A 12,875-nucleotide genomic window follows, 5' to 3' on the forward strand; every position below is an offset into this window, starting at 1 on the left:
TTTTTTTTTGTGGGACGAAAGGCGTCCGTTAGATCTTTTTCGGTCTCGTTTCGTTTTCACCAAACAAATTGCATCACAATCACAATGCACTAGACACTATACAAACAAAACCTCTTTTTTTCGTTTCGTTTGTTTCTTTCTTCATTGCAATTTTGGTGGAAGTTCAAGCACACATTGCTGCAATCTGCATTGTTGAAACACATTCGAAAAGAGACCAGTAAATATTATGCTTTGAATGAATGCAAGAAAAAAAAAAGAAATCCAAAGCATACTGAACTCATGTGTGCCGTATAAATTTCCGGTTGGATTGGTTGTTTCGTTATGATAACTTTTGCTTTTCCATATTTCGTTGATAAATCACAGTGCAATGCACACAAATTGTGTTATCGTTCCAAACAAAAATTGGCTATTAGATACGAAAAATCAATGCTGTTCGAGAAAATCGAGGTGACAGAGCAAAAGAAACCCATGTGTGGTTTTAAAAAGGTTTTAAAAAGGTTTTTTCTACACACGGATGTGAAGAATACGAAATTTTGATGAAATTTAATGTCATTTGACCAAATAACATGAATTATCAATGCTTTCGAAATGGTGTTTTATCTGAATGTGATATTGGTTTATTTTGGTTTTTTTTTTACGCAAGGGGCGAATAACCAATCACGGACATATGGCTTGTCATTTTAGTCATTCGCGACTCTTAAACACATCGCCGTTTTATTGCGCTACCATTGTCGTTGCTTCGTCTTCTTTGTCATACAAAGAAACTGTGAAGGCCGCTCTTGAATATACCAGGCAAAAATTATCAATTGTTTACTGTTGATATATTCAACATATATGTATATATGTTTATATATAAATACATGAGCCACAATGGCGCTGAATTGGCTTTGCATACCATATAAACATCGCTGTGGCAGGGTTATTGTTTGTGTACACGCGTGCTTACGAAAAGAAGCAGAAAAAAAAACATAATGTTATGAGAAAAAAATTTGTATATGCGTTTATGTAGCACAACCTCAGCAAGGTTAAAGTAGCGTATCATAAAATTGTCAGCCGAAAAACGGTTTCTCCCTTTTGAATTATTTGTGTGCTGTTTTTCTTCTTGTTTCCAATGTATTTCTACTGTTCGCCTCCGCAATACTGCACAAGGAAGTTTGTGCTTTGGATCACGTGGTACGCGTGGTTCAAGTGCGACAAATAACAAAATAAAAGTGACGATTTTCGGCCGTCGTATTTGTTCTGTTTGAATGAACGCCCAGATGACGCACAAACCAAACGTGCACCATTCACTAGTTGGATTCTCAACTTGGCTTTGTATGTTGTTGATGAGGGCCCCACCAAACATAAACAAGCTCAAAGAAATGCCTATTGTGTAAGAAAATTGCGTACAACTTCTTTCTGAAAGAGAAACTACGTGTGCTGTGCGCAGTCCGAACTTGTGCTTTAAAAAAAGAGTTGATGTTCAACAGATTGCATTAATCATTTAAGGTTATCGTTCTGTTTCGTTTGAGTGTCCTTCACTTTTCCATCAAGCATTTTTGTTCATATATATTTCGACGAACAACATCGTATACCATCTATACTCAGCAACCATTCAAATTATCTAAAGATTCCATACATAGACCTTTTCTCGTACTCTCTCTCTCTTTCTCTCTCGCAACGCAGCTCACAAGCGCGCTCGCTTTGTGTGTGTTTTTTTAGTTTCTACTTCTCTATCAAAATACAACTGAATATAGTTCCTTGACTTAATCTTGTGACTTTGTTGAAATCGCAGTTCATTTACCGATGCTCGATTCATCACTTTGCTGTGGTGAAAAACGTTTGCATCGTACAATCTCAATATTAAAATAATCGTACGACCTTTGAGAATCATCAGATGTTGTTTCTCTCTATCTCTCTCTCTCTCTCTCTCACTCTTTTATGTGTGTGTTTCATCGTTTGTGGAATTTTCGCTGGGCGATTTGAATTCGAAAATATTGCTTCGCAATACAGTCGATCGTTATTGGCTCATATCATTAGTCAGATGAAGAAGACTTTGAATGAGCCGTAAATTTATTCAGAGTCATCGGCGTTTAAAGACCATAGTCATCATTTTTTGTGATTGAGCAACATTCAAGCAACTGACGAACACTAAAAAAACCGAAATTTCATCATTCTTAAGGTTGTTTTTTTTTGTCGTTGTTGTTAGTGTTGGTGGTATTTCAGAACACCGTTGTAAATCAACGGAAAAACAATGCAAACAACGCTGCAAGAAGACAATTTAATTTATAACGGTTATAATATATAATATCGGAATTGATGTGTATTTATGTGTTACTTCTGTTGGATAAAAACATTTCTAGGTAAAAATTCATTTGTTACTGATTCTCTTGGCCAACAGTGCAACAATCTATTTTCGGATTGCTTCTTTTTTTTAAATAAACTCGACGAGGGAAAGTGATTCAGGTGATTCATTTGGGATTACAACATTTCAATTCCAATGGGTTTTGGTGTGGAATAATTTCAGAATCAGTTTATCAACAAACGAAAATGTTACCATTCAAAAGCACGCTGAAATACAAGACCGTTTTGCACGAGTACATTGAAAGTGAGAATATACTTCCAGAGCCGAATGAGGTTATGAATGCATTATTTGGTCGAGTAACATGCCTCAAGATACCACGATGTGAAAATAAGAGTGTGCCAGCCAACACACAAACACATCGTGGACACGCACTGCCGCTCAATGAAATCCGTTTTATGATATAAATGTGGTTGTGAGCCAGAAAATTTATATAAGAAATGCATTGAGATTTACTTTATTACGGTAAATATACAGCATGCATGTTTTTGCGGTCGTACAAATCAACAAGTCGGTGCGGCCAACTGCAGTGCTGTTGAAAAGTAAAATCGCGAATCGCGTTCTTCATGTTATTTGTGTGCGTGTGCGCGCTTTTTTTATTTCCATCCGAAACTGTTGTACCAAACATTCAATAGTGCACAGCGAATACGAGAGTCTTTTTTCTCTCTCTCACTCTCTCTCTCTCTCTCTCTCTCTCTCTCTCTCTAGCTCCGGATTGGTGAACACTTCAACGGACAACCACATATGCATTGAGCTCTTTCATTGCAATATTGGATTCATTCACGTAATACTCATGAAGACATACCCAATTCAACTGTTTTTGCGTCCTTCAGAGTTCGTTACTATTTGGTACAAGAGCTTGTAGTTTTCATTTGTTGTTGTAATTTGCTACAATTTTTTATGTTTGTTTATATATCTATTTTCTTCAATGTGGTTTTTTTTCGAGCTTCCATTTTGGTTGTGTTTCGTATGGCTTTAATGTTCGGTGTTACTTCGATGTTTCTCTTTTATCAAGCAATCTGCGACCGATTCCGTTCCATTCATTGAATCGTAGGCATTCCCCCCAAACACAAAATAAAAATAAAAGCAGACAAGAGAATGCCTTCTAAATTAGTTAGATTAAATGCCAAGCGCTAAATCATCGAACCGAAATGAATCTTAGAGCAGCGAGAAAAAAGTGAACTTTTCCTTAAACACCGTTGGCGCGGTGTAAAAAAGTGGTTTCTCATTCAATCGCAAGAATATTCTTGAAACCGAAACGCAGCATCGACCATAAGCTGAAAATGTAATTTGGCACATGCGACATAAACAACAAGTCTGCCGGACGATTTGGTTTCGAATTATATATTTGGTAAAAGAGAACGACAAAAGGGGGAAAAAAATCAGCGACTGTTCAACATTTTGTACCTTGCCTTGCTCAATCCGAAATCCAACCAAACCACTTGCGCTGACAAAACATCAACAAATTTGCTGTTGAATTGTTCAAATAAAAAACGGCGCTTTGCAAATAATTTATTAAGTTGTACAAAGGTAAAAATTGTAATGACTGTTTGCAGCCAGGGTTTGCAACAACTTGATTTCGACGAACCAACTGGAACCATTTAACGCGCATACTGACATCTTTGCAATAGTGTTTAGATCGCTACAATAAGCCCCATAATATTTATATATACAAATAGTATATCTCACAACAGATCTCTTTTTTCTGTTCAGTTCAAAGCATACTTTTGAGCAATGCTAAAGCGTAACAGCCGCACGATTTTAATGGAATGAACACAACAACAAAGTAAAGTGCATTCAAAATGTATTTATTATACCTTAAAGTCGTTTTGTTTGTCATATTTTGAGCATCTTCAAATTGTAGACGTTGTAATAAAAGCATGATCATTTCGAATGGCGGGGAAAATATAGCTAGGCTTTCTATTGAGATGTCGGTGATAACAGTAATTTCCGTTTTGCAAACTGTTCAATACATGCGCTTTTAAAATTCAACAAAACATCGAAGTTAATGTCGTCAATGTGTAGCTGAATATGCTTATTACCAAATCTCACACAATCGAACTCAATGTCTCGGTTCGTTCACAATCAAAACCACAAATTTAGTACACATTAAAATTGTTATTATTCAGATTTGTGTTGCTTGAGATTTCATCAGATGTGGTGTCAATCGTCTCTTTTTTTATGATCTCGATACAGTTTTATATGATTCTGGTACGACAGAGTCCAATCAAGTAATCATATCACGAACGTTACTTTTCGTTCGAAACAAACGATCCAAAATGCGCTCAAAAAATCAACGTTATGATTATTTCGGTGCGAAACCGAGAGACAGACACACACAATGCGAAATAACAAATGATGAATCAAGTACATCGTGTGCGCGAAGCGTTCGTCCACTAAAATTTAAGGCACTGGTATGTTTTTTTTTCGGTATGAATGTGTGCATACAAATTAAATGTTATTGTTGTTTTGCCTTTCATCATCTCACTCGTCGATTTCGTAGACGTACACTACTACTACATGACCGCACAAAATTGCAATGACTCGAATTTAATATGCTGAAAGTATCATTTGTTTTCTTTGGACATTATAATGCGCGAGCAATTCACTCGATTCACTGTCAATTGATTAAGAACACTGTACGCAGACAGACAGACAGAGAAAAGAGATTCGGCGCACAAAATGAAAGCTGATAAACCGAACTATATCTCTATCTCCGACTGTGTGTAATATACATACATCCAAATTTGTGTTCGCAAAAGCGTGCGCGCGTGCGCGCGTGCGCTCGTTTTCTTCCATTTAATGGACACAGACGCGCATAACATGAGAGGAATGCACAAACATTTCGGATTCGGCGGTCGAACAGTAAATAAAAGATGTGAACGCATCGATTTTAAACGATAATAATTTCATGACCAGTTAAATGGCAATCAATCATGACTTTTGGGCTGGTTGACAACAGTCTATCGCGTCCATTTTTTTAAGTTTGTTTGTTTCGTCGTGTGATTATGCATTCGGAAAGTCTTGAGATGGCGTCATGTATTTCGAAATTCATGAGGAAGAGTGTACAAATGGTGGAAATAGAACAAGCAATTAGAATTAGAGAACAGCCAATTCAAATCAAGCCACGTTCTAAAAATTCAATTTTAGCATAAAATCACTTCGTTAAGGATAGGTAGAACTCATTTCTTCCGGTATGAAAATTCGATGATTTTGTGATTTAAAATGCGCGATCTGAAATTCGACACGTCTAACCGCTTCTTGATGCGCTTGTTCCATCTTGATGCCATCCACACTGACTCATCGCTGTAGTATCTTTCCATTGGAAATTCAGGTACGCACGTTTCATTTTTGTTGTTCTCTCATGTCTGCGGTTCCATCGTCTCATGTAATTTAAACCGAAACGTACACAATCAAGACCGTAGTCGTCGTAGCCTTCGTTGTCATCATCATTAACAACAAAAAAGTGTAAAACAAAAGCGTATGAAAATTTAACAAAAAAAAAAAGAACGACCGTAAGAAAGACATTAGTCAGTAAGAGAATCCTTGAATTAGTATGGGTCATAAGACGCATACCAAAATGCCCAAAATTTACACAACAAATTGTTTACCGTAAACGACTGTTTAAGCAAATGTTTTGATTTTGTTTGAAATTTTAATTTAACCAAAAAAAAAAGACTATCTCCATCAGACACACACGCGCCAGAACCAAAAATAAGTAAATACAAGAAAGAAAAAACAATGATCAATGGAATCTGTCACGGTCGGACCCGTTGAGCGCATGGTCAGCCATCAAAAAATGCACTGATTAGACACTAAACGCAAGTAGACATTGTACCAAATGACCGAATGATGAGAAACTTATAAACAAGCTTAGTTCAAAACAACAGAAAGAAAAAAAATAAAAAAATTATTGAAATAATTTCCACTCGACTTACTTTATTAACATTTTGTGTTGCTATTTTGTTTTATTGTGTGCCAAAAAGAGAGTCTATAGATTTTTTAAGTAATCCGGTATTTTCTGCAGAAAAAATTGAAATCACCATAGTTTAGTTTGGTTTGAGAGACAATTTGATGAATATTCAGTATAACATTTTTCACTTGAATTAACTTTGATTTAACGTTTTTATCTTTTATAACGATTTTCCTTCCAACTTTTTTTTATTATTATAAATTTATTAAAACGTAAATTGGTGTTATTTAATTTTCGCGATTTTTTTTTAATCTTTCTTCTTTTTCAAATGTTTCGTTCGACTTTCAGCTGAAGCATGCACAGGCTTTCTTCTCAATGCACAGAAAGATGTAGATACTCGCGAGCAGCGCTTAAGTTTTTTTTTTACTGGAAATAATTTGAATAGCGGCGTAAGGCTAGCGTAACAGGTGGCCAATGCATTGAGCATTCAAAAGATACGTTTTTGTTGACCTTCAGGCTCATATATTTCTTTTTTCATCGTAATGATTTTGGCTTTTTTTTCTGTTGTTATTATGATTTCCTTGTTTTCGTTCAATGTAGTTTTGTGGCAAACGCTTTTTTTCTCATTCAAGTAAATCGTAAATGATTTTGTATATAGATAGACACACATTTTTTGCCTTTGTCATAAAATCTTTCTAGAAGTTACTAATTTTTCGTTCAACGAAATATGATAGAAAAATACAAGATATATACTACAACGAAGCAGTAGATCTAGATGCATTAAAATGTTGTTATCATTGAAATTGTTTCCAATGAAAAATTCCATCGCATCAGACGAGATTCGTGATCACTGTCTGTACGTATTTGTGTGAGTGTGTGTGTGTGTGTGTGCGTGAGTGGGTTTATCTGTGTTGTTTTAGCGATTTGCTGATTTTTTTCTCTTCTTTTTATTTTGCGTTGTAACATGCACTCTCGTTTCGTAAATGTATTTTTCGTTGGTAATGCAATAAGCAGCAGTGATATTAATAGTTTGGCGGTAATCAAGAGTAATTAATGTCAATATCGTATTCACCCTCCTCTTTCCTCGAAAGTGACAAAATCCAATAAACACGTAATCGAATTGCACGTATGAGAAACGACACACACACACACACGCAAGCACACACAAATATCATATCGAAAAATTATGATCGAATTGGCCGCTATTATAACAAACAGCATCGAAAGTAAATTCGATACTTTTTTCAAATCCAATATATATTAGTATTTTATTGATTTCTTTTTGTTCCGCTTAAAATGAAAATTGTTCAATTATATACACACATACACACAAATACAGAAACTATGTGATTTTGAAAGAAAATGGAAAAACTACGAACACGCAAACAATGGATCATAAGATGCAGCCATTGGGTTTTTCGTTCATTCGTTCGTTGCGTTTCTTTTTTTTTGTGTTTGTTCATATTTATTGTTGGTGTTGTTGTTGTTTTACATTCCCGTGTGTTGTACCCATGGGCAAAAAGTGTATAAGATTGAATTGGTTGGAATGAAAATTTCGCGACTGATATAATACATCGAAGTGAATATGTGCAATGTGCATGTTTTCATGAAACAAGTACGTTGACTGGGGCAATCGCCAGTAGCCAAATGAAAATGAGAGTGAATCAAAAGTTGTAAGCACAATTTTTTTTTCGTTGATCGTACGTATATTCATTGGTTCGTTCATTGGTTCGTTCCTTAGCGTTCATTCGTTCAATACATTAAACACACCATATGAATGAATTCACATTCGTCCATTTTTCACTTCCATGTGAGACACGTATATCGATGGGTTTTGTGAATTGGCGATTTATGCGTAGATGCAATTCAACGTTTAAGGCTGCTTTTTTTTCTTTCTTTTCGTACAGAATTCAATGTGTTTCATAATTCTTTGAATCCAGCTGTAAATGTAATGCGAAATTGATCAACTGGACAAATTATACGTGAACAACAGCAATCGCATGGCTGACTATTTTCTTTTCTCATTTACTTGAAAGACGGGTTTATGGCGTGTAAAAAATCGCAGCAGAAGCAAAATATTCAAGCACATACTGAAAGACAAATCTAGGCTAGTACATAGTCTAAAGCGTGATTGTGTGTGTGTCTGTGTCAGTGTGCGAAATTTAGTTTAGTATATTTTTTCAAATTGCGCTTTTGTGGAAATCACGCCGTTTGATTGTCATCGATTTTGTTTCGCGCCGAATGTCAATCGTCTTGATAGCAATTTTGAAGAACATCATGCGTAAGGTGGCCACTTGTTGTAAAGCCATTTGCAATGGTTGAACAAATATTCAATTCCCACTTTATCGGTCCACACAATATTTGCGGCGACAAATACAGCAATAGGCACAATTATACGCTAATATGCTTAAACCAACATTTACGTTTTTAAAGGTATCGGGAAAAAAACCAACTTTTCGATTCTTCACCTGTCATTATTAATTTCTCACTATTGATGTCGATTCTCTCGAAACGTTGAAACGCGACAAACAACAAGTCGCACAGATGGTGCGATATTTGGATGTTCCTCCAGCACAGCGACGGTGGCGACGACGAAGATGACGACGACGACGACGACGATCGCTTCATTCAATATTTATCCGTAAATTGTATGCTTTATTTTCACCTTTGTCGGAAATTCTCAGTGCGGTGCCATGCTGCTTCATTTTTCACTTCCAAAATGGCGACTATTTCGCAAACTAAATCGTCCATATACATATTACGCATAATTCGAAATACATCCATGTAACGAATTGCGTTAGCATTCATTTAAGTGATGCGATGTGTGATGATACATCACACGTATAGGATTCCGCATTGGGAAAGAGAGAAAGACAAACAGCGGTCTCATCGAATTGACCCAAATTTGATTCAATTAATTGAGTTATGTCATTTTAGCTTCCTGAGACAATTGAATTGATTTCAGCCGCCTGGGAATACCTTAGAAAAACCCAAAAACAATAATACACATGCACCATTGTTCGTTGAATGAAAAGAGAAGATCTCCACTCAGCTTTAAGCCATACAACACTGAACTGCACTTCGTTGCGCGGCTCATATCAATTGGCTTGATATGCGGAAAACATGAACACATGAGCACGCTAACGACCAATTACTATCAACAACAGCAAAAAAAAAACCTATCGTCTTCACGCACCGAAAATTGTTCAGATTTTGAACCGCATAAACGGAGCGCACAAGTTATGCGAGAACTTAGACTGTCAAAATGTACGGATTGAATAGTTGTTCACGATTTAATGTGCACTTTTAGCCGATGAAACGGTATGTATGTCTCTTTTGCGTGAACTTAAATCACGTGTATGAGCTACTGCTCTAGGCACACAATCTACTCCAAGAATGGATCGACTTTTCCAATGGTGAAGCGTACAAGAAAGTATGTTTTATCAACCTTTACTCTGACATAGTTCACGTGTAACTGACAATAGATAACAAAAGAATTAGGTTCAGCAAAGCTATGGTATAGGATATGTTCTACATAACTATGTTGAAGAATTTTTCCTATTATCTCTCCTCAGCTACGAGTATTCTTTGCATGCAGATTAGGCTGAGAAAAAAAACATAAGTTTTCCTACGTCTCACCATTGGTGAGTCACCAATAGATTTGTCGTTGAGCCGCATTTATCCATCATATGATATCCATATGGGTGTTTCATATCAAATTTTCAACTGTAAACACAAATGATAGTTTTGAACTATCGAATAATTGGATTCCTTATAAAATGGTCATAATATGAATTTTAAATGACTTCATACGCTATTCTATACGCTTAAAAAATCGATTTTCCATATCATAATGCTATAAATTGGGGCATAAAGGCTTCTCACGATATGTGTATGATTGATTTGAAAAAAGTGACATCGAACTATTTGTTATTAAATTATTTGGATGTTGATTTTCTATGTTTGGTTCCACAACGTATGGCCTAGTCTTAAAGACATTCGATATGATTAGAGTCAACATTATTTTTCATATGCATGTAATTGTGCAGAGAGGTGGTTCATTAGGTTGGAATGCTTGAGAAGAGCAAAAGCAATTACATCGTGCACCAGGGCATATTTGTACATTATCAGAAAGTGTTCGAGCAAATTAAAAAGAAAAAGATTGAATCCAGTGTTGTAATCGGTTTTGTGAGCAATTAAGCAAACAGTCCGAGTGTTGAGTGGACGATAGTTGTCTTTTGTTGCTTGCAAGCCTTGCAAAAAGTGTAATGTGCTAAGGTATGCATCAGCTGTGACACATGCAGTTGACTTTTTTTTTTTACATTTGACTTGATTGAATCATGTTTTGTTGCATATACAAAATGTTAGTTTAACATATTCTCCACTTGTTTGCCAATAGGTATGGGCTGTGTTTGGTTTTTTCTGTGCTGTTTTTTTCTTCTGGAATTCTCTTGAAAATACACAAAATGCAAAATAACACGGCAATGATGGTCAACATAGATGATATTGCCATTGGTGAAGGAAAAACTTGCTCAACCAAAATGCTTAACACGAAATCTTTTGTCGAATTTTAAAAATAAACATATTGCACATAAAGTGAATCTGAACACATCACTTACAACACATCTTTTTCTCTGTCACATTCTCTCTTTATGACCAAAATACACGTTTTATTTGCCCGTCTCTATCTCTCTCTCTCTGTCTTTTTCTCTTTGCTTAATCTTTCTCCTTCACTCTCATTTTGAATGTATGGGTATTTTAAGGTATATACAGTAAATAAAAATTCCGAAGGTCATACGAAAATTCGTCGGTGAAGAGAGCAAAAGAAAAAGAAGAAGAAGAAAAAGAAGGAGATGACAAAAAAAATCACATTTAAATTATGTGATTGTATTTAAATATGTAAAATGAAAACATACGACAAAATACGTATATCGAAATGGCTTTGAAAGAGATGATGAATTTTTGTTGTTGTTGCTCTTCTCGTCTTTTCGTTCAGATTCGAAAGAGATTCGCTCGCTTGAGTATGTGTGTTGAATAGATACACATGCTACTGGAATGGAATGATGTATTGTCGATGCCTATTCAAAAAGCGCATGAATATACGAACAAGTTGACGACAAAACGTAATTATTAAAAATGAAGTGATTGGTCGTGTTTCTATCTCTCTCTCTCTCTCTCTCTCTCTCTCTCTCTCTCTCTCTCTCTCTCTCTCTCTCTCTTTCGATTTATTTCTTTGGCACATTTGATGCTTATTACTTTCTCATCGATTTCAAAATAGTGCGCGCGTGGTACATTTTTGTACTATCTCACATTAATGAATTAGTTTTGCGGCATTTTATGTTATAAATCGTAAGCGTTTTTTCTCTTCTTTCTTCTTCCCATTGATAAAATTGGTGCCTTCGTAGTTCAACTAGTCAGGTACTTAAACATAGATTCCATCGGAATCGTTGCTGTCTCTTTCTTTCTGCCATATATTTCATATGTTGTGTCTTTTCTTCACGTCGTTCCTATATTTATCACTTCTCATTGCTGCTGTGCATATTTTAGATAGTTTTAAGGCTATGAAATGGTATGGGCAACTAGCCCGATACTCTTTTTTTCGGTGTGATATAATATGTCTGAAAGTCAGTATGCGCGCACATTAATATATATATATATATATATACATACGTGCGCATATACATAACTTGTTTATTAATTACGCATATAACATGTATGTATATACGTAGCAATACACACAATCACACACACAAACGCGCACCAAATTTGGTTTTGTAATCACACAAATCGTAAGATGATATTTCGCTAAAGTATTTCGAAAAGGAAAACAGATTAACAATGTCGATACAATGAATTGTATACAATTCTATTGTTGTTGTTGCTGTTGCTGTTGGTGGTGTGCTTGTGGCGATATGCATGGCTATTGCGTCCATCGTGTGTATTCATTTCTTCTTCTTCTTCTCTTTCTCACCCTTTTAAATTAGGTCAAACGCTTTTAAATGCATTATATTAAAATATCGCCTCTGTTTCTATTTCGTTTTTAATTTGTCTGTTTTGTGGATGTTTGTCTCGATCAACGAAATTGATGTTTATCATTCGCTTTGAACGACTGAAATTGCTGCCGTTGCCGTCAACATTTCGTACAAATTACAAGGAAATTCATAAAACATTTACAGATCGCACTTGAATGTTATGCGTAGCTTTAATACAACCGATTTTTTTTTATTCAAACACATTATTTTCTTCTGTGCTATCAATTTTAAAAACAAAATGAATGGCGTTCATTTTTTTTTTTCTTGGATATCCGTAAACAAAAGCGAATTTGTTTCTCAAAATTTTGCACGTTTTTTAAGGCGTACGATTTTTATTGTTATTTTATTTTTGCTGCTATGTACTTCCGCAACTTAGACGAGATTAATGTGTCAGCACTACACACATCGTGGAACTGATTTCATTTCAGATATCCTTGGTCAAATATCCAATCTTATACCATTCATTTCGTATAACCGCTCTCGAAAAACACATTCGAAATTAGAATAAAAAAAAAAATTGGAAATTCGAAAATCGGTTAAGATTTCATTGATTGTAAATTTTCTGCCCGGGCATTTCAATTTGATTGTT

At 35.4% G+C, this 12,875-nt stretch overlaps 1 protein-coding gene across 16 annotated transcripts in view; it reads right to left on the minus strand.

The window, feature by feature from the left end:
- LOC129579154 (ABC transporter G family member 20) overlaps nucleotides 1-12,875 on the minus strand; it is a 52,453-nt gene that overhangs the window by 12,750 nt on the left and 26,828 nt on the right. For 4 of the 16 annotated variants that reach the window (XM_055468863.1, XM_055468854.1, XM_055468862.1 and 1 more), the window contains exon 2: nucleotides 6,280-6,362. The exons of the other annotated variants lie outside the window; for them this stretch is intronic. In XM_055468863.1, coding sequence (XP_055324838.1) covers nucleotides 6,280-6,290 — 11 coding nt within the window. In that variant the 5' untranslated portion in view covers nucleotides 6,291-6,362. The remainder of the gene's footprint in view (nucleotides 1-6,279; nucleotides 6,363-12,875) is intronic. 16 annotated transcript variants of the gene reach the window in all.

Source organism: Sitodiplosis mosellana, unplaced genomic scaffold (assembly GCF_009176505.1).
Source record: "Sitodiplosis mosellana isolate CC-2019 unplaced genomic scaffold, AAFC_SMos_1.0 Smas_scaffold_6226, whole genome shotgun sequence".
Taxonomy (NCBI): Eukaryota; Metazoa; Arthropoda; class Insecta; order Diptera; family Cecidomyiidae; genus Sitodiplosis; species Sitodiplosis mosellana.